This window comes from Apiospora hydei, assembly GCF_038363865.1.
Source record: "Apiospora hydei strain CBS 114990 chromosome Unknown utg000006l_segment0_segment0, whole genome shotgun sequence".
In the NCBI taxonomy this organism is placed as follows: Eukaryota; Fungi; Ascomycota; class Sordariomycetes; order Amphisphaeriales; family Apiosporaceae; genus Apiospora; species Apiospora hydei.
The window spans coordinates 3,961,328-3,980,548 of NW_027117365.1; the positions used below are offsets into that span (position 1 = coordinate 3,961,328).

Sequence of the window (19,221 nt, forward strand, 5' to 3'; positions counted from 1 at the left end):
GTATGACAAGGGTGATTGAACGGAGGACGGTCGAGAGACTTGTGGAACCCCCTACCTACATGCCTACCCAACCCCCCTCCTCCTCGCCTCGCCTCGCCTCGCCCCTCGTCTCCCGATACTGCGCAAGTGTTATTGCATACATGACATGCAATGTTTACGCTGGCGACTTATACAGTTTCCCACCCTTCCAGACGTGCGTAACATTGTTCGGATCTGTGAGGAAAGCGAGGTCGTCCAGTGGATTCCCTGCCACGCCTATTAGATCTGCGTCATATCCAGCTTTCAACTGACCGCTCTTGGGCGCCAGTCTGCCCAGGACCTCCGGAGCGTTGGCAGTCATGGCTGCGATTGCCTGTAGCGGGGTCATTCCCGCCTTGACTGCATATGTGAGTTCCATGGCATTCTTGCCGTGGGCGACACGGTGCTCTGGGTTGCTGTTCCAAGTATCGGTACCGAGCGCAATCTTGACGCCTTGCTGTATTGCCAGATCATAGTTCTTCCTCGTTAAGGGGACGATCTTCTTGATTTTCTTGACAACGGGCTCGGGGAACCCGCTGGGATCAAGGAGTAGGCTTTCTTGGATATGCCGGGTTGCAACGAGGGTTGCCCCCTTCTCCTTCACTGTAAATCCGAGGGTTAGCATTGGTCCAACAAGATAGCCTAAGTATAAAGGCAAGTTGTCAAGATACGGGAGAGAAAAAAAGGCGAAAGGTTTCTCCGGTAAAACACCCTGCTGTTGTTATATGCAATAATAGACGCCACCTTGGTCGGGACTCCTTCGGAGGGTAGGGGATGCAGCCATGCCGGCCTCTGCTTCCGGGGATTGGGGAACATAAACGCAAACTCCACCACGTACTAAGTATCGCAACCTCTTCGTCCAGATAACACCCATGCTCGATGCTCTTGATACCGGCTCTGAGCGCTGCCATGATTCCGGCTTTCCCGATGGCATGGGCAGCAACGGCGCGGCCTGAGCGCTCCGTCTCGTCGACGATGGCCTTGAGCTCCTTATCCGAGAATTGGCGGTCTTCGGGGTCGTCATTAAGACTAAGCACGCCTCCTGAGGAGCAGACCTTGATGCATCGCGCTCCTCTGCGTACCATGGTGCGGACGGCTTTGGTACACTCGTCCACGCCATCACACAGATAGGAAGCGCCTCCTGCCTCCCCGAACTGCTTGACCGCGCAGAGGGGCAGCTCGTGGTCATCGCCGTGGCCGCCTGTGATTGATAGGGCTGCCAGTGAGGAGTAGACATTGGGGCCGACTAGATACCCGTCTCGGATGCCCGGCCACAGATATCCTGCATACTTTGGTTTGATATAGTGTCAGTCTCTCCACACGCTTGTACTAGATCGTAGGCAGGTAAGTAAGATGGAGGAAAGAGGAAAATGTCCCACCCACCCCCATCAACTCCCGAACAGAGGTGAATCCTGCATCAAGGGTGCGACGTAAATCGGCCACCGTAACAGCGCCGGCCAAGGTGGGTGCGCCTGGCAAGAACGAGCTGCTGGCATTCAAGGTACTGAAAGCTAGGCCGTGGCCCCCGAAGTGGACGTGGCAATCCCACAGTCCTGGCATGAGTACTTTGACGTGGTGAAACTTGACGGCGTCATACTTGGCCGGGCGGTTGGAGAAGTCACCAACCCACTCGATCATGGCGTCCGCGACCACCACAGCGCCGTCCTCGATAGGCTGCCCACAACCTGGGATCAAGAGGTCGCCCCTGATGCCAAAGCGCGTGGTGGCGGTAGTTGTCCCAGGGCTCTCCTCTTCGCCATTGCCGCACTCTGTCGATTCCGTGTAGTGAGACACACGCATGATGAATGGGGTGATGGGCCAAAAGTTCCAATGGATGTAGTTGCAGCAGAAGGCTGAAGTTTGCGAGTTGATATCAGGGTCAGTTGGGCAGCGAGACGCCTGGTGACTCCCCTTATTAAGCAGTGGCTATAATTACCACCTAATGGACGGGTTCTGATATGCTGAAGAATATGCGGCTTCCAATTGCCCCTCTGCACCGTCTGCACGCTGCTGATGTATTTGAACCTTGCGCATATGGTCGCAAGACGAGACGGTTGATGGGTGGCTTACCTTCCTGTTGCTACCTAGCCCGCATCAGACGCATGCAATGGCTGCATCTTGTATGCACATTACTTACCCCAGACATCACAACCTATACCATCGAGCGCCTCACGGCAGTAGATATTGGATGGCTCTCGAGGAAGAACCTCGATAGATGTTTTCAGCATGTCAGGAAAACATCGATGGCTGACTATGCAGGTGTACATTAGGTGTGTACCTGCATGTTTCCTGAGGGAATTGGCAGGTGATCTAATGGGAAGGAAACACCAGTATTTGATGTACAGTACCTTCCTGGCCAAGCGGACTTGGATCCGGCCGGGGCCGCTAATTCTTGCACCCACGCCCCTGCCTGGGTTAGGTTATTTTGCACGGCTGATGGCCCTAGCGCCCAAAGCTTCCCAGGTTCTATGTAAGGGTAGTAGTTCAATGAACATCGCCGTTCCAGAGCTACACTCACCATCAATACATCGCCTTCCTCCGTCTCGCCTGTCGGAATTGCTTGCTTCATCCCGTATTGACCGTATGGTTAGTGCTCATATCTAATTGACCAATGAACGGCTCGCCAGCGTGGCTCCGCTACGCTCACTCTCTTGCGAGAACAAGCACGCGATCTATTTCATCAGTACACCGGCCACACTCAGTACCCCGAGTGGCACTCTCAAGAAACCACTTTCAGTACTCGGAGCCCCTAGTTCAGAAGTTCTGTCGAATTCCTCGTGCGGCCATGACTACCGCCGCTACCGCCCAGGCCAAGTTCTCTGCAGGCTCAGATGAGGCGGTTCTAAAGCCAAAGCTCCAGCCACTATTGGCGGAGACAGGAGGTCGGTGGAACTTGATCAGCTCCGGAGAAGGACTCGAACGTAGCTTCAAGTTCAAGACGTTTGCGAAGACTTGGGTAAGTTACGCTTACCCCATGTTCGGTATCCAAGCAAGCGGTGGATCTGGCTTCTGGCCCCGGAGGGAGAAAAGGGGTGTTAAACCTCGGACTGCCCATTCAGGAAATTCATTTTTCAGGCATCGTGAAAATACACATGAGCTCTATGGGTTACAGAGCTGCCAAGCCTTTCGTCGCATATGCGTTCGTCGTTTCTGCGGCTCAAGCGAACTGCGGATCCCCTCCTATAGAGACGGGGGATACATCACGGCAGGTGGTAGATGTCCCTGACTCAGCCCAATAGCCTATCTCTTGCGTTCGACAGGATGAAGATCAACACTGCTATTTACTTGATGCACTGTACCGCGTTGTTAAGCCTCGGCAATTCACGTGGGTTAAGCCCACCAAGGGAATTTCATCAGTGTCGTGAAGCAAGCAGACACGCTGAGCAAAGTCATGCTACAAGCGCACCACTACGATGCAGGCAACTGCCTTGATCACCAGACTGTTATTTCATGCTATGAGATTACAAACTCTTGACAGATCCTGACTAATCCGGTGCGTTGGTAGGATTTCATGACTGCAGTCTCTTTACAATGCAAGTTGAAGAACCATCACCCGGAATGGTCAAATGTAAGTTCCAAGCCTATCCCACGGGGTATTTCTGCACTTCATCAAGCAAAATCCTGGCAAATACAAGGAAGTAAAGAGAAGTTGGCATCTCAAATGCGGTTGCTTACTCATTACGGGTACCCTGGCTGGTTGAGTTCAGTGGCTCGCTTCATCTTGCAGATGCTCCACAAGTTACACGAAGCACATTGCTGTTTTGATAGCCACATACTCTGTAGCCACATACCCTGGTGTTGCCAACCAACCCCTAGAAGCGAGTTGTACGATTCGGGGCATTCGTACTTTCCCAACTTCAAAAAGCCCTTGCCAGCTCCGTTAATTGCGCCTCGTATACCCTCCACGGGTGTTGATGCAACATCGTTCTGTATGCGGAAAGCAAGCAGCTGACATACTGAATCAATGATGTACACAGGTATACAACGTGACCTTCATCCGCTGGACCACCCACAGTCCCAAGGGACTTTCGACACAGGACGTCGAGCTTGCAGCCATCTGCGACGGCCTGGCCCGCGACTTCGGAGATATCGTGGAAGAGCAGCAGCAGCAAGGTGACCAGAGCTGCGCCATGAGGAACCTGGCCGACACTGTAGCGTCTGGGGCTGGTGCTGAATGCTGCACACCCAAATCCCAAGCCCCAAAGTCAGGGGCTAGCAAAACTTCGGCTTAGGGGCACCCTCGCAAAGCAAAACCCCTGAAACGATGTACAGTACAATGATAGATAAGGAGGCAGACCTTCGCATTGGTGCGCTTGCGTACAGGTGGACAAGACCAGCGAATGGGGCGAAATCCATGGCCCTAGTTGTATCAGTCTTCGTCTGTGTATGAGGGTGGGCAGGACTGGAAACTTGCTGTACGTGTCTACCCTGCATATATGCCTAGCTGCATAGCAACGTATCTATCTACGCAAGCAAATTAATGCACATCGACGTTGTGGTGGTGAATATGAACAGTCGTAGATGTAGAACTAAGTTCAAGTCGGTGTAATACCAAGCTTAATCAATATTCTACGCATATGACCGGCGAGCTGTGGCACGAAGTTTAACGAGATCAATATCACGCACATCGCACAGACACAAAAGAACTTGATGAGAAGTATTTTGGCCGTCATTTACTATCACTGGGTGCCTGCGGATATGGTCCGTAGGGTAGGTATTCGACAACCAACAACTCTGATATATCATATCAACCGTTAGGCGCGTTAAGTAATCATGGCTCATCCTATCGTGACAGTGTCATTGCGGACTGTGTTAATATATCTGTTGTTACAAGAGCCATTTGGAGTATACCCAGCGGATACGATCCAGCGCCCGCAGCTGCGAGCGAATTCCCTTGAGGTTGTTGCCCAGCTCCTCCAAATCTTCCAAGAACCTCTGCTTGTACGCATCGGTGGGGAGGAGGTCAAATGCCAATCGTCGTAGAACGTGGAGCTCGCAGACGAGCAATCCATGGTCTTTGTAGGACAGGAGATTGTTAGGTGAGGGGGTGGCCTCGGTAAGGATTCTGTCAATGTCGCGCAGCACCCACACACATCTGTCGGTATGCCTGTCTTTGCGGAAGCCTCCGAGAATACATTGTGCATGTACTGGAATACAGCAATGGAAACAAGGATGCCAGGGGTCAAACCGACGAACCCAAAGACCAATTCCTGGCTTCGCAAGAGTGTGTCAATACCCGTCATCGCAACCTCGACATCAACCTTGGTCTTTTGCACCTGAATCAGCAGGGTCCGTACCAGATCTCCCCGCACCGCGCCCATCAGAGGCGTGCGCAGGTCCTTCTCGTATGCACGAAGTACCGGCGTCAGATCTCCTTGTTGAACCTTGGCCCTGATGTCTGCCACTTGAGACTCGGAGAGGGATGAGGCGCCTGTTGCCGAGGTGGGCCTGTCCAGAGCGAAATCAACTACCATGCGTTCCAGGCTATCTCTGTCCGACTTGAGACTATCGCGACTCATGATGGCGATGTCACTGTTGGAGTCGTGGCGTATAGTACCAATCACTTTTCGTGTCGGTTCAACGATCCAGTTGAACCAGAAGTCTTTGACAGTCACTCCAAGATCCGCTACCCAGTCCAGAATTTCCTTCTGGCGGTTGAGGAGGATGCGAAGGACTGTGCTCGACGAAAAGAGCAGAACAGTTGCAGGGAGCCAGTATCTCACCAAGCGGGACGGCCGACCGTGTGCACCGACCAAAAACTCGGCTGATTTAAGGTGAAGCGGAAGTTGGTCTTCCAACAGGTAGTGAAGTCGTTTGGCAATCACGGAAGGCCTGTTGCTGTCGTCGTCTTCCACCTGTATGGAAAGCTCGGGGTCTTCGTCGACGCCAGCAAACACCCTGTCTTCGAAGTCGGCTACGCCCGAGTCCAGGTTAAGAACATCCTTAAGTACCATATCCATCAAAGCCACGCTGCGTTCAACGACACCTTTCCATTCCTGGCTATTAGACATGATGATGTCGCTTTTGCCATCGTCACTTCCATTGCCTCCAAAAGCAAGGCCTTCGTCGATGAGAACACCGAGGCCGCTTGCCGTCATCTCGCGAAGCTTCTTCAGCCTAGACTGTCTCTGACGTGCCTCTTCCTGAGCAAGGGTAAAGGGGGATTTGGCTCGGCGCTGGATGTCCGCAAGCGACCTTTCCCGGATGCTCTCGCGGACGATGCCATAGAACCGTTGCCAGTTCTGCGACATATAGCTGCCCCAAGTACTTTCATGTTCCTCGGCGAACAGCCCAGTTACTTGGCCCGTATTGCGACGCAGACGGGCCTTGCTGTCTTGGTATATTTCCTGAGACCAACCCCAAAGGCGCATGGGAGAGGTTTGGACCATGTACAGACTACTACTTGCCGGGGAAGAAAGAACCGTGTCCCAATACCAAATGTGGTCGCTGAGCGGTACAATTTGGTCGAGCAGCGTCCTCATGATGATACCGTAAGTCTGCACGGTAGCTTTACTGACGAGAAGCCATTCCAGATCAGTCTCATACTGGGTTATCTCGTCGCTGGGCTCAGACAGGAGCTGCGACTGGGCTAGGAGAGACTTGACCTGCCATGTTGGCAGAATTGGCTGCGCGGCCGTGGAGGCGTTGGCGGATGAGGAAAGAAATTTGATAATGCGGAGGAGGTCTTTGACACGGGATGGCTCAGCAGAAGCGTGATGCGTTGCGGTGAACTCGGCGGCACCGGTGAAGGGGATACGGTCCAGTTGCGCATCCAGCCGCCGGACCTGATCCGATACCACCGTCATGGCTCTGATCCCTGCCTGGCCGGACGAGTCCCAGGGTTGTGGGCAGCCCAATCAGCAAAATGGTCCGGGGTTGCGTAATAGACCAAGCGTCGTGCATACGCATGTGGTATGTAGTAGTATGTAGTCAGCCCAGTACTGTATATACTGGATCACAGGGTTAAGGTGACCTGGCAGCTAGGTCGTGCTGAGTAGCGGTAAAGCTGAACGAAGCAGATGCTTGCTTGTTCTGATCATGGACTGATGATGGTCTGAAGGTTTAAGTGGGCCTGGACGAATTGGAGCCGGTTGACGACGGCATGCATCGCCGCCAACTGTCGATGTCGAATGTTTGGTTAATGAGCACAACGAAGAAATTGGAGAAGCATGCAAAATTCAGCAAGTATCCTCGTAGCCGTAGAAGCTTCCAAAAATCGAAGGCCGCATGCACCTCAGATAAAAGCGGGAGCTTGGGGCTTGAATAAATATGAGGTCATCAAAGCTTCGGCAGCAGCTCCTCAAGATTACCTACAGATATGCAAAATAGAGGGAGTGAAGGAGATGGATTAAAAAAAAATTGGCATTCGAGAGTGCTGTGCCGGGCTAAGGTGCACGTCGGCCAGAAATTCGTGCTTGAGCCGCAGCCAGCACATTCATTGCCTGCACTCACTGGCAGACTGCACTGCAGGCCACGCAGCCAGGCTGGAAGCATTAGGGACAATTAGGGATAGCTAGCTGGGCGCGGGGCCGGGTGGTCGGGGAGTGACGGGGAGTGACTGACAGCTTTCGAGAAAGCCAATTGCCCGGCAGGTGCAGCAGTGTGCAGCCTGTGTGCAGGCGTGGCAGGACGGTCAGGACTGGGCCAGAGTCTATCTACTGCGCTAGTGGGCTAGCGGGTGCTGGTTGTCAGTTGTTGGCCGACAACCCCCATGCATCGGCTGGGAATTCCCATCAACAAGGACACGGGGCAGCAGAGCAATAAGCATCTAATCAGTAGATCGACTGATCTTTGTTCCTGGGCTCCCGCACTAGCCACACCTCGGATAGTGACGCTAGGCCGTCTTTGGCCTAGCCAGTCTTGGAAGGACTGGCGTTTGTTCGCGAAACAGGCTAGTCGTATCCCAACCCGAATACGAGAGCTCCGGATTTGCGCCGCATTTGTGGCTCAAATTAACTGCCAATTGTTGGTGGATCGGACTCAGGGAAACATTGAGCTTTCGTTAACGGTTTGCAGATGAGCAGGGGCGCCTGATAGGCCTGGTCCCTGGGAATTGACCCTTTTTCATGTGGGAAATCTCCAGTTTCTCTTGTCGCCTCTCCCGGGGTCCCTTTAAAGTATCATTCGAGACGGGATCTTCACTATCCGTTCCTGATCCCTTTCTTTTTCCCTCCTCCATCCTCTGGCTCATATAAGGCTGTTGCGTCTGCAGCCCTCCTCTTCACCTTTGACACAGACTCACTCCCACACAGCTGGCTCGGCCGCACATTCATTCCCTCTTGGTCTACCGCCACATTGTAGTGCCCGTTCAATCCACGCGCCATGGCAGCAATGTATGTTCTCGCGCAGCCCCCATTGCCACCGCCCTCGAGCCCCTTCGTCTACATCAGCATGCTAACCTGTACCTTTGAACAGCAACGCCACCCTCGCGGGTCTCACGGGAGCTTTCAGCCAACCCGATACCTATCTCGGCGTCTTCGAAGAAGTCACCAAGCAGAACATCCAGCTCAATGTCGTTGAGCGCGCCTGGGCGGTATGTTTTCCGTCCACGTCAGCCCAATCTTCCATACCCCGATACTAATCAATCCTTCAGGCCTGGTATCTGTGGATGCAGAACGATATTCTGGCCACCGGTATCATGAGTTTCGTCATGCACGAGGTCTTCTACTTCGGCCGCTGCATCCCGTGGATGATCATCGACCGAACGCCCTTCCTGAACAGATACAAGATCCAGAACGTACGCTCGACCGAGTCCACTTCCAACTTGATACACTTCGACCTCGAGACTGACATAACCTACAGCAAAAAATTCCTACCATGAAGGAACAGTGGGAGTGCGCCAGCTTGGTCCTGCTGAGCCACTTCACCGTCGAGCTGCCCCAGATCTGGCTTTTCCACCCCATCGCGACTTACTTCGGCATGGACTACGGCGTGCCCTTCCCCCTCTCTGGAAGATGGCCATGCACATCGCCATCTTCTTCGTTATGGAGGACACATGGCACTATTGGCTCCACCGCGCCCTGCACTACGGCCCTCTGTACAAGAACATCCACAAGCTGCACCACACCTACTCGGCGCCTTTCGGTCTGGCTGCTGAGTACGCCTCGCCCCTCGAAGTTATGCTCCTCGCTCTCGGAACCGTCGGATCTCCCATTCTCTGGGTTTCCTTGACCGGTGACCTGCACCTGTTCACCATGTACGTGTGGATTGTCGGCCGTCTCTTCCAGGCCATCGATTCCCACAGCGGCTACGATTTCCCCTGGAGCTTGCGACACTTCCTGCCCTTCTGGGCCGGCGCTGAGCACCACGACATCCACCACGAGCGCTTCATCGGCAACTACGCCTCCAGCTTCCGCTGGTGGGACTACATGCTCGACACTGAGTCTGGCCCCGAGGCTGCCAAGCGCCGCCGCGAGAGGAAGATGGCGGCCCTGAAGGCGAAGAAGGCCCAGTAGATTACGGGCTTCTACTTCTCTCTTCAACAAAAGTCTAGGCGGTATTCCTGCCCAGACAAGAACTCCCGTTCACGATTTACGGCAAAAGAGCACCCAGCGCCACAATCGCTTTTTTCTCGTGGCTGGGCATTTATTCGCATTAGAATGGTCCTAGAATCGCGGCGTCGCAATTAGGCGTTCGTGTTGCACCAATGAGCATTTACCGCCATTAGGGAGGGCGTACTGGAGGGCCCCCTGCCGTTCGTTTTTGAAAAACCTGTACATAATTCTGAGAAAGGGGGCCTGAACCAGGTGTACACACTTTTAATCATGGGTATGGACGTATGCCCTACAATACAAATAATGAGTTAATAATGATGAAATCCTAAAGTCACTGACAATTATGTGATGGGTGAAGTGTCTGTTGTGGTTTTGAACTTGTGTTGATGCTTGTATTAGATGCCATCGTTGGGCCCCCACCACACCTCAGCCAGCTGCTCAATGATATGATGCGGTAGTTGGCTGATTCGTGTAACCATACAAACATGCGGCCCGCGCCGGATCCTTCCTTTCTCCCGGCACTCTATCGGCGCCGGACGAGATGTGTGTAACGCCATGTCAAGGTTGCCGATATAGTGGAAATTGGCTCAGTACGACTGAATGCCACTGTATATTGATAATATACCATTTCCCGACCCCTATTTGGTATCCGATGTGATCCGGTTCAATGCGCTATCATTCGCATGGCAGTCCATGTCTTGGACTTGCTGTTTCATTGCAATCTTTTGCTTTGGACTCATACCGGCGCAGGTCAGCAGAAGCAAGTAACTCAAAACCGAGCAAACTCAACACACATAGACCCAAAAAGAAGGTATTCTACCCAATACCCTCCAAACTGTATAAACAACCCAACATTTACGACGCCCATGGACCAACAAAACCTCGATGGCGGCCTGCGGAGTATCTGGCATAATACTCAAGTCATAGGACCCAATTCGGATTATCGACGGATTGATAGCTTTGGTGGAGGCCAAGACATCCTTCACAGACGTAGCAATCCTGTGTCGTCTGGTGGGACTGTAGCAACTTCTCCAGGGTGCTCTTTCAGCCATCCTTCGTAGCCATTTGGGTATTTGTTGACTAGCTCGCGCATCTCCTCGCGGACTCTACGTGGTTGTCTCAGCAAGGGCAGTAGGCTGCTAGACGGGCCATTTAGGTGGCTTTATCTTACATGTTACGAAATCGCAGATTCCCGGGATAATGGGCTGAGCTATTCAGGTTGAACTTGCTATGGCAAAGGTTTCAGCTGCTGGGTTTCTCCTTCTGGCAACTCAAGAGGATAAGAGACCGCTTTGGTAGGGACTGGTACTCACATGCAGTATAACAAGTTTCTGTCCTCGAAGTCCTCGGCGGGATCTGTCACGGCTGCATGCTTCAGATACTCGTTGATATACGGTCTCCCGATATTGTGGCGGGTGGGACGCCAGGGGGCCAGTTCGTATTCGTTGTGGGCGTAGAGAGCGATGCCGTCGAATATGACGGGCAATCCCGTGTTGACGTCGACAGCGACGTTGCCGTGCCACAGGTCCGAGTGCACGAGCCGCGGCACCAGACTTCGGCCGCCGGTCTCCATGGGCCGCAGCAGCCGCGGGATCACCTTGGTCATGATGGCCACCCGCAGGGCCTGCATGTCGGCGTCGGCGCCCTGCGACTCCTCCTCGACGGCAAAGGCCGTTTCCATGACCTGGGTGAACAGCCCCTCCCACGTGTCGGACGGCGGGTAGAGCATCGGCAGCCGCCCTCATAGGTCGGGACCGGGAAGCCGAACTTGCCGTCAGGCGAGACCCCGCGCTTGTGCAGCTCGGCGACCATGGAGGAGAAGTCCTTGATGTCGGGCACGTCCTCGACGAGGTCGCGGAACTCGCACAGGTAGAAGAACTTGTCGGGGTCGCTGGCGTACTGGCCCGTGCCGATGGGCAGTGGCGTGAGTTCCGGCATCGCCTCACGGAGGGCTCGCATCGAGGCATATTCGCCCGTGAATAGTTTCTGGGCGTAGTCGCCACATCGGACCTAATAAGGGGTGTCAGAAAGGGGACACTTTCGGACTAACGTACCAAGGGACCCCCTACCTTGATGAAGAATGACTGTTCTTCCCCTCAGGGGGTTTCTGTCTCGATCTTCGCTGTTCGAGCCCAGTAGGACGAGCCGGACGGCGTGATACCGATGACTTTGTTGCCGGGGGGAAGCACTGGGTATGTGTCAGTGGTTATACAAGAAATGTCAGCCAGACGGGCTCCAGACTTGATTTCACAGCATCATCGACGTATCAAATGACTTCGACCGAAACTGGATTTGGTTCGTTCGAAACTGTCGGGTCCAGGGTCGCGTACTTGTGCTCGGTGCTGGATCGCATGATACCCCAGGAAAACTATCATTTCTAACAGCACTTGATAACCAATTCATTTCAGGTATACCCGAATCCGGCTCATCGCTATTTAAGTACTCTATGCCAAGAGAGCCAGCGCAACATTGTCTGTGATGTGATGATCGACGGTTGCATACGCTTACCCCTGGTACCCTTTACTTTCGATGCTTCAAGGTGCGCCCCCAGGGCACTCACCTCCTCATTTTGGCTTCTCAAATCCAATCATATCCTCGAAACAGCCACCCCTCCTTTATGGTTCATCGTTTAATCCAGTTGAACCCTCAAGATAGTACTCGCTCCCTTGCGTCGACGACCGATTCTATTGACAATCGCCACCTGCTACGCAACAAGGTCTTCATACTAGCATGCTTGATTGCATCGTGAGAAACCGATACCACCCTAGACTGAATTGATGGCCTCACCCATGCCCTTCTAAGGAACCCTCTTCTGCCGTGTCTTGTCAATTCCAGCCTGGTATATCACGGGACCTATTGAATTCCCAGGACGAGGGTTCACAATAGGGTCGCAAGGGACCATATATTACAGGCTTCGTTAGACTATACCCTATTGTCAGCGATGTCTGGACTGCAGACTGACGATTAGAAACGCTCCAAATTTAGAGCGTCAAGTGGCTCAAAGGGAACCTGGCGATCCATGGGCGTTGTACAGTGTTGTTGCTCATAGAAAGTAGAAAGTCCAGTCCATTAGAATGGCCTCCATAGGTTTCAGGGCAAAGTGTACAGATGGCAAATTGGTGTTAGCAGCATCCTTACAGCAGCACGTAAGAACCATTTAGCAAAGGCTGAGCTGGCTGCACCCGGCCATCGCTGGTAGTACCCCTACTCCGAGGCCGAAGCGGTCTCCGACCTACTTTCTCGGCCACTATCCGCTTCCCCTGACCCTGCTCCTCGCGGCGCACTACACCGCATCGGTCCAGTGCGGTCACCTGAACTTCATTTTCCAGGGCATCGTGTTGTCCGTACAGCTGCCCGCCTCCAACAGCCTGGGCTGTCGGCCCGTGTGCGTGCGTGCGTGCGTTCGCCGGCCTGCGCGTGCTGTAGAGCTTCGTTGGCGGCGCGGCCCTGAGTATCGCGTACGGTATCGTGTCCGGCGTCGTGCACGCGGAAAGGGGCAGCATGCTGAGGATCAGTCTGGGCCCCATCCTAGGAGGCGAGCATCAAGTACGCCGCGGGCGGTCAGGACTTCCAATGGTGCTTTCGCGCGCTGACCATCATGGGCGGCAGCGCTGTGTTGTTAGTGGGGTGGACCCTCCCGGAGACGAACAGGGGTATTGTGGGCAACGGTAGCGTTCCGGCACAGGGGATTTGGCGGACGTGGTGGGCGTCCCTGAGGACTTTTCGGCAATCGCTCTGGACACCAAAGCAGGAGTCCAAGACAACAGAAAGGCGTTCGCAGAATGCTACCGATGCCCCTGGCGCCGATGACGTCGAGAAGTCGGGAGGAACAGGTGATGCGTCTGTAAGTACGGAAACACAGGTCCATAGCCCAACGGGACGAGGACGGTTGGCCGTTCATAACCCATTCTCTTCGTTGCGACTCATCTTCTATTGGGACACATTTCTTGTCCTCTTTCTGGCGGCGAGACCCCTACTGCCTCTGGTACTTGATCCAGACCTCGATTCCCATAATCTACGGAACGTCTGGTTATGGTTTTAGCGAGATATATGTTGGGCTTACCTATCTTGCCGGGGGCTTTGGTGTCATTGCTGGAGGCTTCATCAACGGCCGCCTGATGGACTGGAACTACCGTGTGGTCGCCCGCCAAGCAGGACCGCCAGTGGATAAGCACTCGGGCGACGACATGTCCAAGTTTCCCATCGAGATGGCCCGCAGCCGCGGTTCCATGGCCATTTTGGGTGTTTCCGTATGTGTAGTCATCGCCTTTGGATGGACGGTGAAATACAAAATCCATCCGGCGGTTCCCCTGATTTTGCAGTTCTACATCGGCGCCAAGTGTACCGTGTTGCATCAGGCATATAGTGCGCTGTTGGTGAACATGTCCCCCCAGAAGCCGAGCACAGTTGGGGCTAACGACAACGTTATCCGGTGCGCGCTCTCTGCTGCTGATGTAGCCGTGTTGCAGCCGTTGGTGGATGCTAGGTACGGGCTGGTTCTTCACCATGATGGCTTTGTTAGATGCCGGACTATGCATAATCGCGGTGTGGGTGTTGAGGCGCTGGGGTATGCAGTGGCGTAGTGGGAGGCAGTCTTGACGACATTGAAATCACGGGAGTCAGAGATTCACCGAGGAGAAAACCGCCAAACGTAAATCGAATAGTTGCATGTGCAGGTTTCGAAATGATCACGGGCACCGCCTGGGTATATCATGTTTTCTTCTGTTCCCTTTTTCTGGGGTAAGATTGAGCTACTTGGGGCCATAGACTTGGCGAACGAGATGAAGCAAGCGGCGGGAAGTGCGCACAGCTGCCAACTTTTAAGCTTTGCGGGCGTTGAAACTTGACCGCCGAGTTACAATAAAACAAGCCATTTCGTATGGTCCAAAGGCTACCTGAGGTTAAGAGAGAATACGATTTTGCAATGCGAGAAGATGGGCAGATGATCCAAATCACACCGATGCTGATCAATAGTTGCATTACGTCGGTGAGTGAGTGAGCCCAAGACCCCAAGGCCCCAAGACCCCTAAAGCAGCTCGAGTTGCGTTGAGAGGATTTGATGGAGGGAGGGCCCCGTCCGCCGTTAGCATTAAACGTTACCCCTGTAGAAACATTGAACTGTTCCAATGCACGCCCAGAGTCCAGTGCCAGACGTGCCAGCACGCCACGTCTTGAATACTATTGGGAGTCAAGGAGGGAGGGAACAAGTAGCTGCAAGTGCTTTATGTAGCTACACGTATACACGTACATACGTAGCCACCTCTAGTACTCTATCGGGCCTTGCTCCATTCTCCCACTATCTACCAACCGGTGCGTCGTCTCCTTGTCAACCAACCAGGGAATCAATCGATCAATCAATCAATCAACCACGCTCAACAAGTAATAGCTGTGACTGCTTCTCTGTCGAACGGTGAGTCCAATCCACCCATTGATTTGAAGTCTACCCCCTTTGCATAACTCTGTACAACCATGTACTCTATATATGCACATATGAATCCATGTATCAATGCAGGTGCCTAGAGTAGAGTTCCTGGCTTCGGAAAGACCAGACAGACGCATGTATTGAAAGAAGCGGCTGCTGACCGACCCAATCTCACCTCGCCAGACACATCAATACCTACCTACCTAGCCTTTGCCTGCCTACCGCAACAACGCAACAGCCGAACTGCAATCATCACCAACCATTGTCACTAACCTCCCTAGCACCCAATCCAGTTAGGCCACTGTGGACTGAACCACTTGGCTGCCACTTGATCTTATTAACCTCTGCATCCTTTGGCCTGGCCTCGACCGGATTGATCTGAACAGACACACACTGCACTGCCTCGCATTGAACCTCTCCCAAGCTGAGACTCTGAGACTACCCGCTACATCCAACGCCGCACCGTCACCGTCGCACGGTTTTGGTGTCCCAGTGACATTCTGAGAGATCCTCCCACGTCCCCTTTGCGACTCTACCACACACTACGCAGCGCTACGATCCGATCCAACCCAGCGCAGCAGCCCCCCAAGACGACCCTGAATCCTCGTCGTACCTGAGTTACACCGTTTCGCGAACCACCCTTCATCTCCACATCCACCACCCACCGGCTGAGTCCAAGAACGCCATCTACGACTCTCGGATAACCTCTTTCGCCCTCGCCTCCCCTTCCACGATACTTATTAGTGCTTGAGGCTCAACACCGAAGACAAATCCTTCAACATGTCGGGCAACCGAAACTACGACTTCCTAGTATGTCCTGTAATCTCTGTTGTCTACTCCCACTGCCTACCCTACACGTAACACCACTCCTCCGTCCCTATGCCCACCCTACACTCCTCATCCTCATCCTCATCAAATGCACGCCGCCTCGACATGCGAACAGGAGTCTGGCGGCCCATCTCCCAGGCCAGAAACTCCCTGTTGCGGAAGCCCTCGCGTATGTCCATCATCGACAGCCGAGCGTCATATGCCGCACCGCCGCCCCAGTACCAGCAGCAGCAGCAACCGAGGGATTCCACCGCTAACGAGAGAATGCCCAACCAGATCAAACTCCTCCTCATCGGCGACTCGGGTGTAGGCAAATCATGCTGTCTGCTGCGTTTCAGTGAAGACTCCTTCACGCCCTCCTTCATCACCACCATCGGTATCGACTTCAAGATCCGAACGATTGAGCTCGATGGCAAGCGTGTTAAGCTGCAGATCTGGGATACCGCCGGCCAAGAGCGTTTCCGTACTATTACGACAGCCTACTACCGCGGTGCCATGGGCATCTTGCTCGTCTACGATGTCACCGACCAGAGGTCTTTCGAAAGTGAGTGCAGAAGGAGGGACGCATAGCCAAGAGAATACAAGTACTGACCAAACCCCTCCAAAGACATCCGCACCTGGTTCGCAAACGTGGAGCAGCACGCAACCGAAGGCGTCAACAAGATCTTGATCGGTAACAAGTGCGACTGGGAAGACAAGCGCGTCGTTTCGACAGAACAGGGAGAGACTCTGGCCAAGGAGCTCGGCATCCCCTTCCTCGAGGTCTCGGCCAAGAGCAACATCAACATCGACAAGGCTTTCTACAGCTTAGCTGCCGACATCAAGAAGCGCATCATCGACACCGCCAAGTCGGAACCCGCGGCCTCGTCTGTCAACGTGGCGCAGGGAGAGGGATCGGGTGGCCTGGGCAAGTGCTGTTAAGCGGACGCCAGTCTGCTAGGGTTTCGGGGGATGTGCTTCGTATGCGTTCGAAACACAGATAGACTCGACTTATCCGTGTGCAAAACAGTGCGTGGGATCTGCTCGGCCAGTCCACACAGATCGCTTATACAACAGCGCAGACAAGAAATAGACGGGGAAGAAACGACCACGGGAGAAAGCATTTTACCCAGGGGCTTTAGAGATGCCGTTATAGAAGGCGAGGAAGTATTGTCTTGGGCAAGCATAGGGACGCAGATTTGCTAGGTGAATCTGCCTCTCCCATGTACCCCCCACAACTGTTCACATCGATCCATGTACCTATGCATGGCAAAGCGCGACTCGCGATTTATTTACCTCCGTGGCTTGCTGCGTCGCAGCAAGAGCGAAACCTCCTTGATAGGTTGCGTACAACTGCTCAGATCAAGAGCAAAGACTGTCCATAGTCTCTGTACGCTGCTGTTTGGCACGGTCCGAAAGGAAACGGGCGAGCCACAACAAATGTCTGAAATGGGGGGACGGAGTTTGGTTTTGATATGGGTTTTAATACACTTTTCCGGCTGCTGTCTTTTTTGCCTCCGAAGTTTCTTATTCCCCTTCCCTGAGTGACTTGTCTTCTGATTTACCCTTATTTTTGTTGTCTGGACCCATCTTAACGAAACCCCGAAAGACTCTGCTGCGGCTAATAGTCTTACATAGAGCTCTGGAGAACAATAGAGATAGATACTGCTCTCTTGAACTCTACAAGTGAATCCCCTTACATGAGAACATGGTCATTGCGAGAGTGGAGCAAAGCTTGTTTTTACATCCGTGTACTATGTCGAGATTCTGGCCCTTTTGACTTGAGAGACCCGTAGAATACAAGTATCAGAGTATTCGTGAAGAGTGCCATTATCATGAGCAAAGTACAGTTGCGATATACGATAGCCATAGTTTAGATCCTTTTACAGTAATTTACACTTTGCACAACGTGTGTCTGCCTTGACTACCAGAGTATCGACGCGTTGATGGTCCGAGACTCTTCCCAAGCCTTGACATCGCTATCTTCGTGACCCATCCTCAGCTGGAGCTGCCGCCGGTGCCAGTGTCGGACGAAGCGGCGCGCCTCGGCCTCGTCGAGGAACGGCACGATGAACCGGTTCCATCGCCGGTTCTCGTGGGTGAGCTTTTGTCGTTCCCGAGCCGTCCGCGAGAGCGACGACGTAGCCAACCCCGCTGCTGCTGCTGATGCTGCTCCTCCTTTTGCTCCCCTTCTTCGCCCATGGCGCCGTTGATTTGCCGGAGCAGGGACTCCTCGGGCCCGGCCTGCTCCGAGGCCTTGAGCGAACTTTTGCCGAAGGCCATGATGCCGCCGCCGCCCCGCTGGCTGTCGTTGTAGTCGCGGTCGAGGCCTTTGACGCGCCAGGCGAGGTTGCGCTCGGCGCCGTCCTCGTGGACGAGGGCGCGCAGCGTGGGGATCGAGAGGCGGCCGCCCTCGAGCACGAGCAGGACCAGGTGGCGCGTCCCGGCCTTGTCCATGAGGCGCTCCACGAGGGAGGGCGCGCCGTTGTGCAGGAGCGAGTCCAGGCGCGTGTAAACGGGCCGCTCGATGTCGTAGCGCTGGCTCTGCGGGACCAGGGTGAAGTTGCGCACGCTGGCGGACTCGAGGTCGTTCCCGTCCTCGCCCTCGTCGTGGGTGAGGCTCTCGTAGCCCGCGAGGCTGTGGTGCTTATCCGTTTTTCCCAGGGCATGTTTCTGATCCTTGTTCTTCTTCTTGGCCGTCTTGCCCCTGTCGGCGAGCAATCGCTGCAGCTGCCGGGACTCAAAGCTGCCGCCGCCGTCGCCGGTGACCAGTTGGCGGCTCCAGTTGCGGGCCCGCGCCAGGCGCCACAGCGTCGACACCTCCTCCTGCCAGGCCACCGCCGCCGTGCCGCTCTCGAACACGATGTAGTACTGACCCGCGGGCTCGAGGGTCTCGGGGTCGCGCATCGGCACGATGCGGTGGATGCCCGCCGAGGACCACCCTTCGACGTGGCGCGCCGGCCCGCCCAGCTGGGTGCGGAAGAAGTCGGACTCGGTGAGGGACTTGGGCGCGCCGCTCAGGACCAGCAGGGCGCGGTTGTCGTAAGCAGCCCGGACGTCGGCGTCGGGATCGTTGGCGTAAGCCTGGAATTCCTTGGGCAAGGCGAGCGGCTCCGGTTCCACGTCCTCATCCTTGTGGGTTTTGCTGCTGCCATTGAGGGCTCTTCTGAGGGAGGAGGGGCCCGTCTTGGATTCGTCGGGGAATAGTTCTTCGAAAAGGGTCTTCTTGGGTTGCGTCGTCTGTTGTTGGCTCGAGGCATCTGTGCTGGAGCTGGTGGTACTACTACTATAGCGGCGGCAGCTGCTACCATGCAGCAATTGGACCGAGATGGGGCGCCATGATGTTGAGGCTGCTGCTGCTGCTATAGTGGTACGCAAGAGCGGCCGCTGTAGCTGTCGTAATGGCATGCCGCGCTGCAACCAGCTAGTTGGTGCATTGCATCTGGTACTCGGTGTTGGAGGTTGGGGGTGTTTTTTTTA

The 19,221-nt window shown here is 54.4% G+C and overlaps 9 protein-coding genes across 9 annotated transcripts; 4 read left to right on the top strand and 5 right to left on the bottom strand.

The window, feature by feature from the left end:
• Positions 1–154: 154 nt before the first annotated feature.
• On the bottom strand, positions 155–1,818 carry PG997_008468 (uncharacterized protein; the record flags this gene model as incomplete). The annotated part of the gene is made up of 3 exons (XM_066812783.1): positions 155–660; positions 857–1,307; positions 1,402–1,818. 3 exons carry the CDS (start codon positions 1,816–1,818, stop codon positions 155–157), a joined length of 1,374 nt encoding a protein of 457 aa, XP_066668125.1.
• Positions 1,819–2,803: 985 nt separating this feature from the next.
• Positions 2,804–4,250, top strand: PG997_008469 (uncharacterized protein; the record flags this gene model as incomplete). Its single annotated transcript, XM_066812784.1, has 3 exons — positions 2,804–2,974; positions 3,524–3,586; positions 3,996–4,250. 3 exons carry the CDS (start codon positions 2,804–2,806, stop codon positions 4,248–4,250), a joined length of 489 nt encoding a protein of 162 aa, XP_066668126.1.
• A 595-nt stretch (positions 4,251–4,845) lies between these two features.
• Positions 4,846–6,824, bottom strand: PG997_008470 (ATP synthase regulation protein NCA2 domain-containing protein; the record flags this gene model as incomplete). Its single annotated transcript, XM_066812785.1, has 2 exons — positions 4,846–5,070; positions 5,154–6,824. The coding sequence occupies 2 exons, from the start codon at positions 6,822–6,824 to the stop codon at positions 4,846–4,848; spliced, it is 1,896 nt and encodes a 631-aa protein (XP_066668127.1).
• A 1,516-nt stretch (positions 6,825–8,340) lies between these two features.
• Positions 8,341–9,473, top strand: PG997_008471 (methylsterol monooxygenase; the record flags this gene model as incomplete). Its single annotated transcript, XM_066812786.1, has 5 exons — positions 8,341–8,351; positions 8,434–8,551; positions 8,612–8,755; positions 8,821–8,949; positions 8,973–9,473. The coding sequence occupies 5 exons, from the start codon at positions 8,341–8,343 to the stop codon at positions 9,471–9,473; spliced, it is 903 nt and encodes a 300-aa protein (XP_066668128.1).
• A 1,348-nt stretch (positions 9,474–10,821) lies between these two features.
• On the bottom strand, positions 10,822–11,471 carry PG997_008472 (uncharacterized protein; the record flags this gene model as incomplete). Its single annotated transcript, XM_066812787.1, has 2 exons — positions 10,822–11,196; positions 11,268–11,471. 2 exons carry the CDS (start codon positions 11,469–11,471, stop codon positions 10,822–10,824), a joined length of 579 nt encoding a protein of 192 aa, XP_066668129.1.
• Positions 11,472–12,646: 1,175 nt separating this feature from the next.
• PG997_008473 (uncharacterized protein) lies at positions 12,647–13,039 on the bottom strand (the record flags this gene model as incomplete). The annotated part of the gene is made up of 1 exon (XM_066812788.1): positions 12,647–13,039. The coding sequence occupies one exon, from the start codon at positions 13,037–13,039 to the stop codon at positions 12,647–12,649; it is 393 nt and encodes a 130-aa protein (XP_066668130.1).
• Positions 13,040–13,110: 71 nt separating this feature from the next.
• PG997_008474 (uncharacterized protein) lies at positions 13,111–14,095 on the top strand (the record flags this gene model as incomplete). Its single annotated transcript, XM_066812789.1, has 2 exons — positions 13,111–13,356; positions 13,511–14,095. The coding sequence occupies 2 exons, from the start codon at positions 13,111–13,113 to the stop codon at positions 14,093–14,095; spliced, it is 831 nt and encodes a 276-aa protein (XP_066668131.1).
• A 1,619-nt stretch (positions 14,096–15,714) lies between these two features.
• On the top strand, positions 15,715–16,683 carry PG997_008475 (GTPase Ypt2; the record flags this gene model as incomplete). Its single annotated transcript, XM_066812790.1, has 3 exons — positions 15,715–15,744; positions 16,039–16,306; positions 16,370–16,683. The coding sequence occupies 3 exons, from the start codon at positions 15,715–15,717 to the stop codon at positions 16,681–16,683; spliced, it is 612 nt and encodes a 203-aa protein (XP_066668132.1).
• A 1,056-nt stretch (positions 16,684–17,739) lies between these two features.
• On the bottom strand, positions 17,740–19,149 carry PG997_008476 (uncharacterized protein; the record flags this gene model as incomplete). Its single annotated transcript, XM_066812791.1, has 1 exon — positions 17,740–19,149. The coding sequence occupies one exon, from the start codon at positions 19,147–19,149 to the stop codon at positions 17,740–17,742; it is 1,410 nt and encodes a 469-aa protein (XP_066668133.1).
• Positions 19,150–19,221: the final 72 nt, after the last annotated feature.